General features: G+C 43.6%; 2 protein-coding genes across 3 annotated transcripts in view; one reads left to right on the top strand and one right to left on the bottom strand.

Annotated features, from left to right (window-relative positions):
- The window catches only part of RILPL1 (Rab interacting lysosomal protein like 1), a 32911-nt gene extending 18129 nt beyond the window's left edge, over nt 1-14782 (top strand). The window contains exons 5-7 of one of the 2 annotated variants that reach the window (XM_014598406.3): nt 2529-2701; nt 3502-3594; nt 11025-14782. In XM_014598406.3, coding sequence (XP_014453892.1) covers nt 2529-2701; nt 3502-3594; nt 11025-11169 — 411 coding nt within the window. In that variant the 3' untranslated portion in view covers nt 11170-14782. The other variant, XM_019486725.2, reaches the window with a different exon arrangement.
- Nucleotides 14783-16350: 1568 nt separating this feature from the next.
- SNRNP35 (small nuclear ribonucleoprotein U11/U12 subunit 35) lies at nt 16351-19659 on the bottom strand. The gene is made up of 2 exons (XM_006266610.4): nt 19548-19659; nt 16351-18206 (listed from the first exon to the last, which is right to left on the bottom strand). The coding sequence occupies exons 1-2, from the start codon at nt 19581-19583 to the stop codon at nt 17394-17396; spliced, it is 849 nt and encodes a 282-aa protein (XP_006266672.2). The 5' UTR covers nt 19584-19659; the 3' UTR covers nt 16351-17393.
- Between the last annotated feature and the right edge of the window lies 1 nt (nt 19660).

The following is a 19660-nucleotide window of genomic DNA, read 5'->3' as shown; positions in this document are numbered from 1 at the left end:
TAGGGCTAGTCAGAAAATGTAAACAAAAATGTATTGATGTAAAGAAAAACTAGTGAAGATGAAGGTAAATGGAGGTGGGGGACTCGGATTTAATTTTGACACGGATCTATTGATGAAGGAAGTAAAATGAATCTGACTAACACTGAGGGGCAGTGCACTTCAGGAGAGAAGAGGAGACTGGGACCAGGAGATCCTGGCAGAAGTATTCATTTAGGATGGTTTTTACTTAATTCAGGCAAAAAGACCAAGCGTGCGGGTTTTCTTGGGGGAGGAAAGAAAAAGAAAAAAATCTAAATAAATCCCTTTTCTTTCCAACTGAAATGTTCTCAGGTATGACTTTGCAGTTTCAGCTGACCTGAAACTACCATTTTTGGTGAATAAATTATTAGTTTCACATTTCATCAAATCCTAATCCTGATTCTGTCCATTTGAATCCTGTGGCACCAGGCAGTCATTTTCTCTGTTCCTAAGCTGCTCTGTTAAATCCTGAAGGTAAATCCCTTTATTAACATTACATTGGTCCTCGAAGCCCGTAAAGCAGATCTTTAAAGAGAGAAGTCTTTATCAGCATTGCATGATTAGGGGTGTGGCGTTCTACTTTGGGAAGTTTTCCCTGGGACCATTAAGTCCCCTGTTCTGGTCCTTTGCCATTCAGCTTATCAAAATGTGCGTGTATATTTAGGTGGATTTGATTTGTGTAGAAGTTCCTAGTTAGGAGCTTCGTGCTGTTGTAAACCACAAGCAGAATTTTTCTTCTCTGTTTGGGAAGAGGGGCAGCCCAGCTGTCTGGATTGGGTTCGGTGGCATCTGTCTCCCATCCCAGGTTGTGACTATGCTTCTACGAGCTGGCATCTAGTCAGGTCTTGAGAAAAAAAAAAAAGTATTAAGTTTCAAATGTACTGCACTGGAACAGCGTGCCCTGGATTTATTTTTGCAGCTGGAAGTTTTGGAGACTCCTGAAGCTTTTGGGCTCTTCCTGGGGAGGCCTGCTCCGCATAAGTTTCCCCCAGGACTTCCTACTCCTGCTCGATACAATTGCTAACAGCAGACACCCTGTACAGTACCTTTCCCTCCGCTGTGCCACAGTCCCTTTGGCCAAGTCCCTGCACACAGTTGGATACAGGTGGACCGTGGTGCCTGCACTGAGCCCCAGGGACAAGGGACCTACTCAAAATGCAATTTTTGCAGAAACTGTGAAAAACCGTGGTTTCCATGATTTTGCATGGAATCACTGTGGGGGGAAAAAAAACTTACTATAAATAAAATGTTGGCTTCCCAGCTGGGTGGGGAGAAGTCACCAGCCCAAAGAGGAGCGGAAAAGGTGGCAGCAGCTCCCTCTGCCACTGACTGGCCGAGAGAGCTGCCTTTTGTGTGGCCCCGCCCTTCTGCATAAATCATCAGCAAGAGGTGTGGCCACTAGGGCCCCTTGGCCAATCAGCAGGCAAGGGGCGGGGCCCACGGAAATATAGGCGGGTCTGGCTTGTGAAATCACCTGTTTGCTGCCTCCCAGGGACTGTAGTTGGCTTCCACAAAGGTCTGAGAATCCACCAACGTCCACGTTCTGCCGGACGAGTGCCATAGAAATAAGGATGCAGCCAAGAGAGCGTATGAAGGCCCCAAGCTAGAGAAATCTCCCAACTCTGAATTCATTGAGTGTACATCTCTACCAGAAGAAGGATGGAGTGAGCTCTTCTGTCTTCAAACCTCCTCATCTGCTATCCCTAGCCAAAGTGGAATGCACTGCGCACATCTGTAGGCTTTCTTCACAGATCCTTTCATTACAGGAATTAAGGAAGCAGAAGCTTTTCATCATCTTTAAATACAGTTTGGGAAAACTTGCAGCATCTTCAATAGGAGCCTTCCACTTATGGCTGGAAATGCGACGGACAAGCTGCACAGCAGAAGTCTGTTTAGCAAGCCGAGTGATATAAAGTAGGCTTCAAAGCATCTTGCTTAATAAAACCCAGGCCCCATGTTTCAAAAGAGGTTCTTGGAGAAGGCTGTTTTTTTTCAGAATATGCTGAGCATCTACACCCTGAAAACTGGGATCCCCCAAGTGTCTCAAAAACTGTGGTATCCAAAATCATGAATGACGTTTGAAAGGACAGTCCCTGTGTATACAGAGGAGGAAAGAAAATTCCTATGAGCAGGGACATGGACTGCAGTGGAAATTTCACAGAGACTTTGCTGTAGGGCACACACGTGATGCCATGAGAAAATGAGCTGGGTAAGGGTAAGACCATCCTTCAGAGGCCTGCAAAACAAGGCCAGTCCTGTCCATTTGTTCACTGTTGACTATGGCAAGCATGGTAAAGGCTGCAGCCTGTTAATATTTGCTTGTTCTGCAGGGAATCACGAGCACCAATGCAATTAAGGGTCTTGTTTTCCGTGGCACTCCTCTAGCATAGCCATTTGGACACTTCACACTATCCTGCTCTGTCAGAAGCACAGAGATGGCAGGTTGCGTCACACCTCTAAGTTCTTAGGCCTGTATCGCTTGTGCAGTAAGTCTGTATTTCATCCTGCAGATAGAACCAAACAATGATGAATCTCTCTCTGAATCGGAGAAGATGGCTCTGGATTTAAAAGATCCAAATCGTCCGAGATTTACTTTGCAAGAGTTACGGGATGTCTTGCACGAGAGGAATGAACTCAAGTCAAAAGTGTTCTTGCTGCAAGAGGAGCTCTTGTATTATAAAAGGTATCTTAGCTGTCACCTCTGGCACTGCTGTCTCCACAGCTTCTGTTGTGAAACACCAGGTAGAAAGAAGTGTCCTTTTAAATAGTCTCTGCTATGCAATGAGAGTTGATCCTTTGTTTTTCCCCTAAGATTTAAAATTTGCAATGGCTCCAAGCCACAAAACTTTGGTTCATATTTGAATTTTCCCAGTTTGATGGGAGCTTGGTTTTTAGACCTCTAACTGCAAAATTCCTAGAAGCCTGAGAACTATCAATAGGAGAGATGTCAAACAAATGCAGGCATGTGAAGCGTGCCCATCACTGATGCATAATGATGGGAGGAAGAAGCTAGTAGCTGCTGTTCACATTTCACCTAGTTTTTTTTGGAGGATAGACAGGACAGCTCCTGGGATGTCAATCCAGCAGCTTTAAAAATAAAAAAACACCTTTTCTCTAATATGGTAGATGGTGGGAGCCATTAAGCTCGGCCTGTGATTCTGCAGGGACTGCTGTATGGTGGGAGGCCCTGCTGGACTGAGTTCAGGAAAATGATGCAGCCCTTTGGCAGGCCTGCCTCTGGCATCAATCCTGTAAACCCTCTTGCCAGACTGGTAGAGAGCCTGTCTCTTGCCACTACTGACCTGATGATTGTAGCAATTGAGGAGCTGAAACAAAGTCAGTGAAAGATGCCAACCACCTTTGAAAGGTTTGGGATAAGCCCCCTCCATTTCCCATGACTTAGAAAACTTCTGTAAGCTTTATTTTTTGTTTCTCCAGGGACGTAGAAGAACTGGATGCTAACTCCACCTTTTTTTATTTTAGTGAGGAAATGGAAGAAGAAACCAGAACCCCCCAGCCTACACCCATCATTCACTCAAAACCCTCAACTCAGCCAGAATCAGGAATCAAACGACTGTAAGTAGCTTTTCCTTTCAAGGCTGCAGAATTGATCTATATGCTGCAGCATGTTTCTTGGAAGGCAGAGGGGGGAACTGTTTAGTTCCTGAATCTAAAAATAATTCACTTGGTGACATCACCCCTGTATGCTTTGGATATAATCATGTGTTATATCTTCCGCTGCTATAGAAGCACACTCTTAAGGATTTATGAAACTATATATAACTTGGTCCTGATCTTAGTATCTATTTTTCACAAAGTGCCCTTAACACCTTTCAATCCCTTCATGCACATAGTGATGCAGAAAAGAGAAAGTGTCTTATGTGCTTGCATCCATAGGCCAGATTGCTCCTGAGGAGCTCCGTTTAATTGTAGTATTTCCTTCTTGAGGACTGTTTGTAATATTTAAATCAAATGGAACAGCATATGTTGCTACAATTCATAACAATGTATAAGTAAATATAAGCTAAGAAGTTGTTAAACACCAACGCCTGCTCTTGATGGGAACCCTCTTCAGTCTGTGAGTAGATGTACATCTATGCATAGAAGTAAAGAATGGCAATGTCTCGCAGGCCACGCTGTCTGGAGCCTGACTCTGTGTTTTCTAGGTATCCAACATGCTGGGGTCAGTATGAGACTTGGTGTCCAAAAATGGATGTATAACACGGAGCTTTTGTATTCTTGTTTAACTAAATTGTAAACTCCTTGGGGCGGAGGCTGTAAGGGGATAGAGTGGTTCCACAACAGGAAAGCACTGGCAAGCTACTGCCTCTAGGTCAGTGGTTCTCAACCTTTCTGGACTCGAAGCACCCCTCGTTGGACTTGAGGCCCCCTTCCATTGCTTTTTTTAATTATTCGACATCAAATTTCAAAAACAAATGTACATATTAAAGTTCTTACCCCCATGCTGGGCTGTGAGGGTGGGGGATTGTTCAGGTAGGGACAATCCTGAGCCTGCCTTCATCTGCTTATCTCCTCACACTTTGCAGCACCCTTCAGAGGATCTGGCAGCGCTCCAGGATGCCACAACACCCTAGTTGAGAATCACTGCTCTAGGTCTTGCCCCTAGGATTTTTAGAGTACATTGACTGTAATAGAGATAAGCCCCTGAGCCTGTAACGGTATGGAGCTCTTCCATTCCCATTACTAAGCTGCTATTCCTTAGCTTCTCTAAACATCTGAGCCTCCAGTCTAGAGCCTTGCCTTAGTTTTTGCCCTGGGACAGATCTTCCTAACTCTCGTCTTGCTGCACCTAACAGAAAGATCTTGTCTTGCTACTTATTAGGCTATAAAGCATTGTAGCCATCTACAATGCGGTATAATAATACCAAAAAAAAATCAACAAAACCCTGTGCTTCCAATGGAAAATGTTCAATTAACAATTAGCGTCAGAGGACTTGGCTATAAAATCATGTTACCTGATTTGTTCATTGCAATATTCAACCCCTCTATCATATTTATTCCTAATTAGTCTTAACCTGCTAAGAGAGTCTCAGATTGTGAATAATGTAAGCTTTAACTATAAAAATGACCTTGATTATGGCCCGCTTTTTACTTGAAAGATACTTCTATTCTTTCCCCATATGCATATAACCTTTTCTTTATAGAAGAGTACTGGCACTTGTGCACTACCTTCCATTGAAGGATCTTGAGATCTGATCCTAATCTAATGGGAGTCTTTTGGTTAATTTCCCTAGTTTTTGGATTATGCAATTAGCATGCAATAACAGGCCAAGTTCTGATAATACTTTATTTTGTATTCTTTGAAAACATGTTCCTAAATTTGGCCTTTGGATTAGTTTCTATCTTGGAAGTGTTTATAAAGCTGTTCTAGAATCACTTAAAGGAGTGTGTGTCAATTTGGATGGGCCAACTTACTTCTTTATTAATGTCTTACTTCTTTATTAATCTTTCATACCTCATTTTATTTGGTTTCACTCTCTTTGAAAGATGGCTGGTTTCAGTTAGCTAATCCACCAAGATGGCAGCTTATATGTGTACTGCATTTCTTATCTTTTAGTGAAAGCTTGACAAAAATCTAAGTTGCACACACTTTGTTAGGATGCAGTTCGTGCTAACTGGATGTCATTAGTGTGATTGCCTAGTTCCAACATACGCAGAGATGCAATGCTGGAAGGCCTGAGTATTACTGTACTGGCTGTCTCACCAGTTCCTTCCTCCAAACAATAGATCATCAACTTTTCTGGGTGTTCAAAAGCCCATGCTAACCACCTGACCATTAATCAAGTTGTGAATTTCCAAATAAGTGTTCACATCAATCTGTTTCTCATCTCATCCTGCTTTAAATGCAGAAGTTTACTAACATTGAAAGAGCAAGTTAAACCCGTTGAAAGAAGCCAAAGGCAAAAACTCCTTTCACATTGAAGGCACGCCCATGTTCCAGAACTCCCCTGGCCTGTTCTTGCCAGGACATGGAAGTGTGCAGTAAACCAGTCACGCATGAATCATGCCTTACCTTTCAACTGGTCCACTTAGTCGCATGGCTTCTGTGTCACATGCAGATGAGGAGGTCACCCTTTCTTTATATGGGTGGAAAAGAAATCTCAATTTTAAACTAACCTGGACAGGACTCCAACTCTGTCTGCATCCTGTCTAGTCAGGCCCATTTCTTTTCTCTTCCTTCTCCTCCTGTCTATCCCTGTCCTTGGTAGATTGCCTTAGTGCTCCAGATGGGGCACTGGCTGCAATCATGAGCTGGGAAGAATTTCTAAAACTCCAGCTGTCCCCACGAATACTCTAATTAGACAGGTGCCAGGGCTTTACAGTATCCTTTTTAAAAGAAAGTTTCCCAAGTCCTCTGTTTCCGTGTTTACTTCTGCAGCTGTCACCATTGCAGCCCACCTAGTCAGGAAGCAAAGGGAAGGAACATTGCTCAACCAGTCACCTGCTTCTTGGCTGGTAGGGCTCAGAGACCATCTGTTCCCAGGGCTGACTGCTGTTTTTTCTCTCCAGTTCTAGCTTGTGTTTTTGATGCTCTGGGCATTCAGGCAGCTACTCAGTAAATGCAGTACTTAATATTAGTTTCCAAACCTGCAACACTGCCGGAAGAGCTGAGTGGTGTTTCTGTTACCATAGCGCCCTCTACAAGGTGAAACACAGCTGGGATTAGAACCCTCTGGGCCTAATCATGGTCTTGCTTTACTTTTAGGCTCTGTTAAGAGGAAAAGACCAAGACAAGATAGATTTGTTGCATCCTTTGGGAAAAGTAGACTGCCCTTGTAACTCTGTACTTGCTATCAAGAGAAAGCAGTGCAGTTTGGTCATGCAGTCAATGAGATGTATTCTGTTCTGTGCTAGATTTGTTCATAGAATCGTAGAGAACTAGGACCGGAAGGGGACCTCCAGAGCTCATCTAGTCCAGTGGTTTTCAGCCTACAGTCCACAGACCCCTGCAGGTCCACAGACTATGCCTAAGGGGTCCACAAAGATGACTATGATCAATAAAAAGTATGTGAATACCCACACGTACAATTCAAAGGGGTCCGCACTGCCATTCAAAATGTTTTAGGGGTCACAAATGAAAAAAGGTTGAAAACCATTGATCCAACCCCCTGCCTGAGGCAGGATCATCCCTATGCAAACCATCCTGTACAATCCATAATCTAAACTCTACATAAAACTACGATCAACATATGACTCTTTGTTGCTGTAACCAATGAAGGGAAGCGGAAGTTCTGAAATCGTATCTATATATCCCTGGCTTTACGACTTGATTTTTTAAAAAAACTTTAATAGGGCTTCAACCCTGTGATGGCATCTTGTTTGTAAATTAATCTTTTCTCTAATTAGCAGAATTCGAGGGCATATTTGTTGGCTACTAAAAGAAAAAACCCAACAGTACTGGCATTAAGATTGCTAGCTCTGTTTTGTTAGTACACTGCAGAAAACGCCCTTTTGTTTTTAAAGTTGCCACACTTGTTTGTCCCTGACATAATGCCTGAAATAGTCCTTTAAGTTTTGGGTTTTTTTATAACCCACAAAAGCCCATGTGTCAGTCTGAATTCAGAGTGGGCCATTACATGAAAAGCTAGAAGCCCTAGCTATGGCTACTGATATAACAATGTTTGTTTGTCTGAAACTAAGAATAGCAGCTAAAGCAGCTGTGGTGGGAAGAGTTCAGAGTGGCATTTGGTCACAAGTGAAATGACTGATGATCTCAACTTCATCTTTAACATTAGTCCACAGTGCAAAAATAAATTGAGAGCCTCTGAAGAAAATGCTTAGAAAAACAGAGGCTATGGTAGGTATGGGTGAAGGTGCCTTGGCAGACTTGCATGGAGCAGGTTGTACAGAGCAGCTAGGTAATCTGCTCTCAAGTTTGGCTGCCCTAGAGCTTCACAGTGTGCCTCTAAATTGCATGAACTGTATGAGTAACAGTGCTGGAGTCTAATAAAGGAACTGATGCCTGACAAGTCAGCTACAAAAAGAGTTTGCAAGGCCTTAAATGAGTCATACAGCTGTCTGTGGTTGCGATCTTCCTGCGTGTGAATTAATACAGGACTTCTAAGAGGAGATCCGTGGGCTTTTAACAAAGTAGAATGCAAAAGGTTCATTTTGAAAACCTTCACCTGGCTTGTCTGTCTGATCTTGCTTTTGTTTTAAGTTGGCAGTATTCTCACTTTTGCCCCTTCCAAGACCCCTAACACTAATACTGACCACTGCTAACCTTATTTCCCTATGCAAATGTTCTTGGAACAGCAGCAGCCCTGTTTGTGTATTTAATGACCTGCACTTTCATCCTTCATATCATCATGTACATGCCTGTCTGTTCTTCTGTTAAAAGAAACAAGGTACAGATCTGTTAAAAGAAACAATGTTCGCTCTGACGCTCTGCATCACTTGAGATGATCTCTCGGTGAGGTTACACCAAGACTCTGGGCTGCATCGCTATGGAGATTTGAGCTCTTTATGAATGTTTATAGCAACCTAACCACCAGTGACAATGACTAACTTCTCACAAACCAAATCTCCAGTGGTCAGCTGTCTCAAGTGATGCTGGCACATTTCACTTTGTAGCAAGTCCTATGTGTGGTAATTCCAAGTAACCCATGTATCTTGTTTGCCCTGTTTCCTTCCTTTTAATGGAATGCCTTTTTATTTTTCTTACTCCAGTCTCTTATCTCTTCTGTGTCTGTACTTTTCTGACCAGGATCTTTACAGCAATAATGCCCATGGTAGCAGCTGGATTGATTCCAGACGATCCCACATTGCAGCCAATAAGAAGACTTGTGTCCCTTGTAGGATTTTTTTTTTAATGTTTGGTACTATGGTTTTCTTTTGCATGTCCCTTGTGTTAAGTTATGCTGCTGGTTGCATTCTCATTGGCTGACTGTGGGATCACAGAAGCTCGGTGCCAATCAGAATGATCAATCGGGACCAACTCATTTTAATCCTCAATCATTCATTCTTGAGTATTCAGTTCATCACTCTTCTTTTTGTCTAATGTTACCCAGTTAAACCAATCTCTTGTTACCTTTAAGAAACTAATTCAATAAGAACATTTTAATTAGCAACAATTAACTTTTTGCTTGCTAGGCCTGTCTGTCTCAAAAGCACTGGCATGATCTTTAAAAATCATGTCATTTTTATCAATCAGTTATACAGAATATAGCGATGATTTCCATATTAACTATTTCCATATTAAATGTCTGAGAGCATGTGACTGGGGGATTTTGGTCCCCTGTTGTGTTCTGAAAGACAGTGTCTGTACTTACAACCAATCTGACAACAAATTCTTGGCAACTGCTGCACAAGAGCATTGACTATTGTTAATGCAAATTTTTCTTTTCTTTTGTTTTTGCATTGTGATTGGGATTGAAGCAATCATTATGTGACAGCTATGTTTGCTGCTGCAAAAAGTTTATTCTTAACTGCCTCCTCCCCTCCCCTCTAAATGTTTGGGGGAAAGTAGGGTATTATATACGTTCCTAACTTTGGGGGGCTGAAAGGTGCCATACTTTCGTGGCCAACAATAACTTTACCTTTTGAGTTAAATATTTAAAATTCCTTCAGCTCAATTTAGAAGTGTCTATATAAAAATACACTTAATTTAATGCAGAAGACTCAAATGTCTGAACTCTGACATTTAAAATGAACTGTGTAAATACAGCAGCTCTCAGTGAGTAGTGTGCGTTACTAAGCTTGAAGGTGCCAAACTGAACAGGCACAGCAGAAAGCCTATTAGCTGTGCATTGTAACTTCAGTGGAAACTGGATCTGACCTCCCCCCTCCTGTGTTTTGGGGTGAGGAGGAGCACAGATACACACTACAACATAAAAAAATTTACAAGTTCCAGTCATGAAAGTGGCAGAATGGTACTGAAATAAGTTTTCTTGAACAGGAAGTTAACTGCAAAACACAGTGCTGCTAAAGCTTTGGATTAAAAATTGGAAAGGAAATGCAAAAAGTTGAGGCCCCCCCATGACAGATTTCACTAACTTGTGTTGAGTTGAAGTAGTATTTCCAACTCGTTCTTAGGAAATGCTTAACATAGTTTGTGGACGCGTGAATTTACTTTGCATTGTAGTAGCATCTAGAGCAGGATTACACTGTGCAGACACACTCCAAGACACAATTTAGTTCACCATAACATTTGAAAGCCTAGCTGTGGGCTTACTCTTCTAGCTGGAACCTTAACTTTTGCATTTCCCCACTATCTACTGCCATAATGCACAACTTGCTGAAAGAACAAGATTGCCTCTGCTTAATTTAGTAACTTCTCTGCCATGTAAACCACAATAATACTAAAGCAAAGAATGTGTGCGTTTTTTGCATCAATCCTACTTTTTCAGATGTTATGTAGTGTCAGCATTGCAATTTTTTAAACATTCAGTTTGCAGCCTTATTAAATGACTGTCAGCTCATGCATGCCATTGCATGTCAATAAATATGTGAACTTACTCACATTTAGTTTAAAACCCTTAGCCCCAACTTGTGCAAGCATACTACATGCATATGTTAATAAAGCTCTGTGCTTTTACGCAATTTTTATTTAAAAAAATCACTTTACCGTGCTTAATTTTCCTGCTATAATAGCCCTTCTCTCTTTCTGCCTGAAAACATGGTACAGTATTTTCAAACCAAAGACGATCCCTTTACTTTATCCCAAGAAACTAATCCTGTTGCTGCTTTTATAAATAATGGAATAAAATGCACCTATAATCTCTGCACACTTGCACAGGCCACTGCATTTAAGGCTTCTATGAAGCTTCTTTGGCAAAGCAGCTAAAGACCACGCCTTCATCTTGAATAACATCTGACATGCACTGCATTAGGCTTCATTGCCTTAATTTTGCAGACGCAAACCAATTGTTTTGCTCTTTTAAGTTTTTTGTTGTGCTGTGTATCGCATCATAGACATTTCAGGATTGCCGGTTTTTCCCCAGACCACTAGGCCCTAACTTGTCTCTCTCTCTCCTTTTGTGAAGGTTTAGCTTCTTCTCTCGTGATAAAAAACGCATGCAGACGATGCAGAAAAATGTTCACTTCCAGGATTCTTTTGGAGAATGGGCAAATTCCAACAAAGATGACTCCTACACCGAACAAGGGCAGGAGGCCCTGCAGCACCTGTGACTAGAGCCCTGAGGCACTGAGCTTGCAACAGTAGATCTAGACATTTTAGTAACGAGAAGCTTCTGTAACCAAATCTGGCAGCTCAACATTTTTATTTGCCTTGCACACCTCGATGGTTGTGTTTCAGATGTACTCTTCAAAAGGGATCCCTCAGTGTTTACTTGGTGACTGCTCTCTGAAAACAGAATCCAGGCTCTGTAGTAATCGTTATTTATACCCAGGGGCATCAAAGCTTTTAGATGACTGGTTTTGTGCTGAATAACAAGTCTACGGTCTGGCTCTTGCATTTAACGACAGTAACACAAGCTTCTTTAAACCAAAAAGACCTATGCTATTATTAGAGGCTTATTTGCATTGTACGATATCTATTGGTGAAGACTTTGAAGACTTTATTACCGTTTTTGTTAACACGCGTGGGAAGGAAGGGGTGTTTTGATATTTCCTTAGGTTTGTTTAATGACAGTTGCAAAGAGAGAGACCATGAACTGTCACTTTCCAAGGCAGGTCTGATCAGCGCTGCATCCTGTCTAGACCTTAGCAGGTGTCTGCATCTTGCAGAGACACCACCTGAAATTCCCATGGCCACAAGTATAGAACATAGAGCTGTCTTGAAAAGGACAGTGACTATGTTTCACTTCATTTATAGTGCCTAAAGCACAAAAATACTGATGTACAAGGTGAGTGTGCCTTGCATTTTGCTATGAGTTATGCAGTATTAACAGAAAATGAATTGCTCATACTGAGGAATTCTACTGCTTTGTATTTTTTTTCTTTTCCCTTCTTACCAGACTCTTCTCCGCCAGGCCCCTCTTATTACCAGATTGCTGCTGTATGTGAAGTGGCTCTTATCTCTACAAAAGGCTTTAAAAAAGCCATAGGCAACAGTAATTGAACTTTTGCTCCCAACCTGAAGACTGTTTAGTAGAAAAGGGTGGTTTTTAAGCTCGCTGACATGAACAGCTTTTTTCTATGGTAGAGAGAGTGCCAAATCCAACTCTTCTCCCTTCCAGACTTAGCTAAAATTTTGCACAGAGCAAATACAGCCTCTCATTTCATTGCAAGCTACACAACACTATTTTGGTAAGCCTCTGTGTGGGCATATCGTCATAGAGAACAGCTTGCAGGACTGGGGCTGAACTTGATCATGACAATCCTGCAGCTGAAGGCAGTGGATGTGGGGTAATGTCAGATTTAGATCCACAGTTTCTGCTGCAAGCCTAGCTGCAATCTAACTGTATGTGAATGAATGATGCTATGGCTACAAGAACATTGACAGCAGAGTCCTATGTAAGAACTGCAGCCAGAACCATTACTCGCACCACCATGGACATGTCTGTCTGCCTGTCTCTCTCTCTCCCCCACTTCTGGAGAAGAAAATCTTTGCCATACTCTTCTCCTTGCAAGAGAGGCCTTGTCCATTCTACTTAAGTAATTTGGGGGTGGGGAAGTGCGGACGCATGCCCAAACTGACTATTCCTTACCAAAAAGGATGTTAAACCTTGCTTGGCTTCAGCTATACAATTAAAGAACTGTACTAGAACATAATCCTGCAGGAGAAATATCTAGTGTTAGCAGGTGCCTACACTGAAAGGAAGGGAAAAGAAGTTACTTTAAAGTCCTAAGCTCTAGCAGAGATGGGCTGGGAGCCGTTGTTAGCATTTAGACACTATGGTAAATAGACCTGCTCTCACGTTTTGCTAAATTGCAGTAGCAAAAGTGGTAGGCACTGCTCTGTTCATCTTACAACACCCAATGTTACTGGACCTGAACCAGGAGAGAAGCATGTAGACAGGGCTCAGAATGTAGCAAGCTGTAGGGAAGCACTGTCCCCTCGGGTTCTTGGAGTCCACAGGATCATTTAGTACCACTGTTTGTGGGGTAAAAAACATTTCTGGGAATGTAAGCCAGGGAGTCCATATGCAGCCTCTCTCTAAATAAAGCTGCATTGGAAAACCCTGTTGCTACAGGAGTTAAATGTTGTCCTGTTTGGTACCATAAGTGGACTAGCCAGGAACAGAGCAGAGCTTAACATGCTTTAGGTAGGACCTGGGTCTTTCCCCATTATAGGATCAGCACAAAGGAGGAGGAAAAAGGGATAAAAATTAACTAATATAGACTCCTGCTATGATTGATTAGTTTGAGTGCATACAGCTCCTTAGCTGAAACCAATCCTAAATCACAATACACTCTTAACAGGCTTGAACATGACTGATGACGAGGCACCTCCCCAACCACGCCTTGCTTGTGGGGAATTCCAAGTACCCAGCTCCTTCAGAAACCCTCAGACTAGTTCTGGTCCAGTAAAGGGACAGGTGTTTTAAACTTCAGCCTCTAAATCGTGTTGAAGTTCCTTTTAAGGCAGGGGAAAGGCGATGGTTCTCTTGCTCAAAATGTTTCTATATTTGAAATGCAAATATAGAAACTATATTTCTATAGTTCTAGAAATATAGAACTAAAACTAGCACTTTGTGAAGGCAGTGCTACAGAAACAAAACCGGATTTAGGAACACTGACAGATCCAAACCTCACACTTTGGTGGTAGAAATATTGCTCCTCGTTTAAAACCTGGATGAAGCAAGCAGCTGTATTTGCATGTAGGCCCTTACCCTAAATTTGGAAAATTTTAACATAATGCTTCCCACAATTTCCAAAATATTAAAAAAAATAAGCGTAATTAGGAAGAGTGCTACTGTACCGTGCAGTTGCTAAGGTAAGTGAAAGCTGGAAAAAGATTCTAGTGCATACTAATCTCTAATACTTCCGTCCTTTAACTTTGGAAAAGATCTGTCCCCAAACTGCTGAGATTTTCCTCTGCTAGTAAAGCATTCTAATCTGGAGCTAACCATTGTGTGAGTTTGTCTTGAACCAGGAACAAGCGATAAACCCAGACCACTGCTATTCTTTCCAAGTCCAGAGTTTGTACTAGATCCTGGGGTGACATGCATGCCATGGTGAGCTGTTTCTGTAACTCCTTGTAGCACAGTTTAGAGCTGTTGTCTGGCACTTTAGCAGTAGATAGAGCAATATTTAGCAGTGCAAGAATGTAGCAGATTCACCACCTGAATAAGCAAACCATTTTCCAAACTGATTAAGAATGATGAACTAGGACAACAGAAATACAGACTGTCCTAATTTGCCCAGTACCATAGGCTTATTTATGAAAAAGGAAGTTTCTAGACATAATGCTTGTAAAGCTAATCCTCAAGCCCCAATGCTAATGTGCTTTTGTTGAGCTGGGGCTGCAGCCCATCTGACACAATAGCACTAAGCAGTTAGAACTTCCCCCATTCATCTCCATGGCTGTTACCTCCATAATCTAATTGCTCTTGTACTGCTAACATTAACCTTTTCACTCCTGATCCTCAGACTGGAAACTTTCAGCTACTGTGCTCAGACAGGGTGGTCATTTGAAAGGAGGCTTCCTGGGCAAGAGCTGTACATTTTGAGCAGTCAAAGAGTTAAATCTCTGCCATGTGGCTTCTTGATATTCAAGTAAATGCTCTTCTTTTAAAAGGTCACAGTCTTATCAGGCAAGAGGTAGAGCAGTCCTGTAATTGGAGTGCAAGATACTGGAGGTTTCTTTGGTTCAATAATAAATCACTTTTAATAAAGATTTCTGAATGACTTGCCTTTTGTGTCTTACAAGGAAATCTGGTAAAGCCACCCTGTGCTACACCCATCCCCAGTTCTGGAATGGCCCTGTGGACAGAGCTTGGCATTTAAGCTGGCACAGAGGTTTCACTAATGCATTTGCACTCAGATCAAAGCTGGCCTGAACACCAGGGAGCATGAGTGCAGGAAAATCCTAGCTGAAGTGTATGTAGTGTGCAGCCGTGGGCTAAGGCCTTCTCTAGGCTGCGTGTGAATTGGTACTACCAAGAATATTTATGAAAACTGTTGCTGGTGTGTTCTCAACTGAGCCTTCCCCTTTATGACATCAATACGCTGGATGCAGAATACATCACTTCTGGCCCAGGGAGTCTCTCTGTGTATATGACATTTGTAAAAGAGTTGGGAACCAGTTCAGATATGAATGGTTGTGGTGTAAACTGTACAGTGCCCCATTTCCCAAATCTGAGCTAAAAACCTGAACCAACTAGGATTTAACTGTGTAAAAGAGTATCATGTTTTGGCTCTGCCTCCACTAGAGCTTTTAATTGTTACAGCCAGCTTTCCTGACTCTACAGTATGTGTGGCACAGAAGAGCCTTTTGCCGCTTTGCACAATAGGAACCCCTGAAGCTGTGCTTTCTCAGCAAGAAAGAGCAAGTACAGAGAAAGCAGGAGACAAGGCAGGACAATAGACAAGTTGCATCATTCTAGCACCAATTAATGCCAGCTGTGGGGAACAAAAGTGTTTCACTGGCTTTGTGATTGTTGGGTAGCACTCAGCATGTCTGCTCCCCTAGCAACATTCCCCTGAAAACTAGAATAGGGCTCTAAAAACAAAACAAAAAATGTATTTGGATGAATATCCCATTACTTTGCTTCTACTGGGAAATCTCCATGGACTTTCTATTGGGATGTGCTATAGTTACAGTGACTAGTGGAAATTAGTCACTAGTCACTGTAACTAAATCTTTATCTTATAAACTAAATCTAAATCTAAGCCTAAACTAAGTTACTGTAACTAAATCTTTATCTTATAAACTAAATCTAAATCTTCCCTTATAAATAAGGGAAGCTTTGCCTACAAATCTTCCCTTATTTATATCTACAGTGAGAGGCTGTAAGTTGTGCTGGTTAACTGAGACTTGAACAAAAGAAGGGAGAAAGACCACGCATGAAAAGAGAGCTTTCTTAATGCACGTTTGCCTATAACTACCCTCAGCATGAGTCAAGGGTGCATATTGCTAATCAATCTTAATGCTTCTCAAGTAAGTGAATCACTTCCAAATGCATGAAACATTTTTAAAATCCCCATGGCAGGTTTTTACAGATATTTCTTCAATAGAGAACTTCACATGGATGGCTCTGACTTTCAAACTGGATGTGACCCCCTGGCATTTAGGAAACAGTTCAGCACTCTGCAATCTTGCATACAAATGACCCATTCTCTAAAGAGCTGGACCAACTGGGCACACATTTGTTTCACATCCCACTGACCCAGCAGGTGGGAATGCAGGCACATCTGCACATCACATGTTCCTTACAGAATGCTAACAGATATGGCCTGGCTAAGAACAGTAAACAGAAAAGGTTTAATTTTCTATATACAATAGAGTATGAGACAACCGGCAACCAACTGACAATACCTTAATGTTGTTAAAAACAAAACTATGCAGACCTTGGTAAGTTATTGTTCTCCCCAAATTTTTATTTCCTCATACCCACCTACCTCCTCATCCATAAAACACATAAAGCAAATTAAAGACAATTTCTGAAGACCAAAAAATAAAATAACCAGTAATATCCTAAGGTCTGCCTTAGCATTTTTGCTTGGGATGGCCATTCCAGCTTCTTTCTGGAGTGCTGGGAATGTGACACTGCTGCCTGCTGCAGCTTTTTCTGCTCCAAACTGAGCGTAACGGACAGGCCAAGGCTGAACCTATGACCCTAAAGTAATACATGGGTGTGTCTACACGGGTAACTCCACTGTGCAAATGGGATTGTGTTATAACACAATTGGGCTCTATCCTGTTTGTGGGAAATGTTGATTTTGCTTTTACTTTAAGGGTGACTGATTACACCAGTCCTGGCGTCCAGGAAAGAGAAAGGTTTGCTCCCACAAAAAGACTATGTTAACATGTAGCAAAAGAGAAAAACTCAAGACAAACCAAAGAAAAGACAACTGTTACTGAACATGTGGGACTTGTCAAAATTGCTCTGTTTATCAAAGGCCCAGAGGCCAAATTACTGCTGGAATCATTTACCTTTACTGCCAGTAAAACCTTTACAGAACAGTAAGGCGGAGAGAAGAGCCAAGTTTGCTGTAGTTAATGGACCTGTGGCATTTTGCACCCATACTGTACCTTCCCCCACTTCCTGGGGAATGGTACTATATTATCAGTGCCCCTCTGGAGGTGGAAGCTCACAGCATCCCAATTACTTTCTTTTAAGCCAGAGACGAGAACAATATTCAGGGGTTGGGGATCAGTCCCACTCACAATTCAAGGGTGTGTTCAGAAGTTTTTAGTTCAGGCTATTACAGAGAGGCCAGGCTCCAGGCCCAAACTCATAGCATGTTACTGTTCAGCCTACCTTCAGTAAAGATACTTTTTTTCTCTACCTGTGTTTGTCATCATCTCTCTGCTTCCTGGGGTCTCTCTCCCTGCTCCGGTCCCTCTCCCTGTCTTTTCTGTCTCTCTCCTTCCTCTCTCTCTCTCGGTTCCTTTCCTCTTTGAAGTCCCGGTCTCTCTCCCGCTCGCTTTCTCCCCAACCCCAGGATCGCTCCCTTTCTGGACCCCTCTTGTCCCTGCTCCTTTCGTGGTCTCGGTTTCTGGTTCTCCAGTCCCTTGTTCCATCCCGAGTCCAGTTCCTCTCTCTCTTCTCCGCTGCTCCCTCTCCGTAGAAATCACTTTTCATATTTGGCAAATTGATGGGCTTTCGGAAAGGTCTGTCCCGTCCTCCAAATCGCAACTGCCCAGATTCCTTTTTGCCCCCGAAGCCACCTCCGAGCCTCCGGGGAATCCATCCCTTTAGGGTCCTTTCCAGCTCAAAGTCCACAAATATCTCATGCTGGTCAATAACCAGCCTGTTGGCATCCCTATGGGCTTTCAATAGAGCACGCTCCTCTTTGTACTCGATGAACGCGTAGCCCTTGGAAAAGCCGGTGACCAAGTCTCTCACCAGGCGGATCTTCCTGATGTCTCCGTATCGGGAAAAGACTTCCTTCACCTTCTCTTCCGTGGTCTGTAGGTTTAGTCTCGCTACAAACAGGGTGAGGTGGGGATCACCTGCCACCCCTTTATTGGGTACATACCGTGCCAACATGGCCCTCCAGATGGCTCGGTCATGCGGCTCTTCATCTGTTCCATCAATGCTCCCCGCTTTAAGGGGGTCATACTCCTTCGCTATGGGTGCCCAATCATTCATTTTCTAGAGAGAATACAAGCATCAGACATATCCGAGTCACTGGTGGTGTTCTGCACGCAGAAGTGCACTCTGCAAAGTACCACTAACAAGCCTGCTTGGAAATTCTCTTTTCATGCAGAAATCCCAAACGTTAATGGACTGTCTACACTCCACGGCAGGCTGATCCCCATTTTACTGGCAGAACACATGGGGCACAGAGAGGTCCAATTCTCCCCATGCACCTGCCCACTAACAGCTAAAAAGGGTGAGACTACAACCCCCTACCCAGGACTTGCTACAGAACTCTTCATGCAGGCTGCAAACCTCCATGCAACTACTGGTCCTCTTCTCCTGCTCTAGAGGGACCTTTCTGACCCAGAAGGGCAGCTGTCCAATTACTATCAAGAACGTTAACTAGAGACTTCCTCACAATCAGGCTTCGTTAGACTTTGCAGAGCTTATGAAGATTTGTCTAAAATTAATGAAAATGGGCCCAGCCTGAAATGCCTTTCCAATGGGTTTCCAGTCCACAACCCCCCTGGGGAAGGCAACTGGGCAGGAAGGAGCTCCGGCAGGCTTCCTGCTTGTATAATGTGTGACACCCCCCATTCCCCCGCACACAGTGTAACGTGTGACACCCCCCATTCCCCCGCAGTGTAACGTGTGACACCCCCATTCCCTCACACAGTGTAACGTGTGACACCCCCCATTCCCCCGTGCACAGTGTACCGTGTGACACCCCCCATTCCCCCACACGCAGTGTAACGTGTGACCCCCCCATTCCCCCACACGCAGTGTAACGTGACACCCCCATTCCCCCACACGCAGTGTAACGTGTGACCCCCCCATTCCCCCACACGCAGTGTAACGTGTGACCCCCCCATTCCCCCACACGCAGTGTAACGTGACACCCCCCATTCCCCCACACGCAGTGTAACGTGACACCCCATTCCCTCACACAGTGTAACGTGTGACACCCCCCATTCCCCCGTGCACAGTGTAATGTGTGACACCCCCCATTCCCTCACACACAGTGTAATGTGTGACACCCCCATTCCCCCGCGCAGTGTAACGTGTGACCCCCCCATTTCCCCACACACAGTGTAACGTGTGACACCCCCTTCCCTCACACAGTGTAACGTGACACCCCCATTCCCTCACACACAGTGTAACGTGTGACCCCCCCCATTCCCCCGCACAGTGTAACGTGTGACACCCCCCATTCCCCTGCACAGTGTAACGTGTGACCCCCTCACTCCCCCCACGCAGTGTAACGTGCGACACCCCCATTACGAAACACACATGCCAACCACCGTCTTCCGCCCCCTCCCCCGCGCTGACCCCGGCCCCATCCCCCGCACTCACCGCCTCAGCCGCACCGCCCCTCCGCGCACTGCTCATCGGGAGGCGCCGATTCGCCAGCGGGAGGAGGAAGAGGAGGAGCCGGAGGAGAAAGAGGCGGGGTGGGGGAAAAGAAG

The sequence above is a fragment of the Alligator mississippiensis genome, chromosome 10, assembly GCF_030867095.1.
Source record: "Alligator mississippiensis isolate rAllMis1 chromosome 10, rAllMis1, whole genome shotgun sequence".
NCBI lineage: Eukaryota > Metazoa > Chordata > Crocodylia > Alligatoridae > Alligator > Alligator mississippiensis.
Note: the sequence above shows the minus strand (reverse complement) of the source record. Positions and strands in the feature narration are given on the sequence as shown.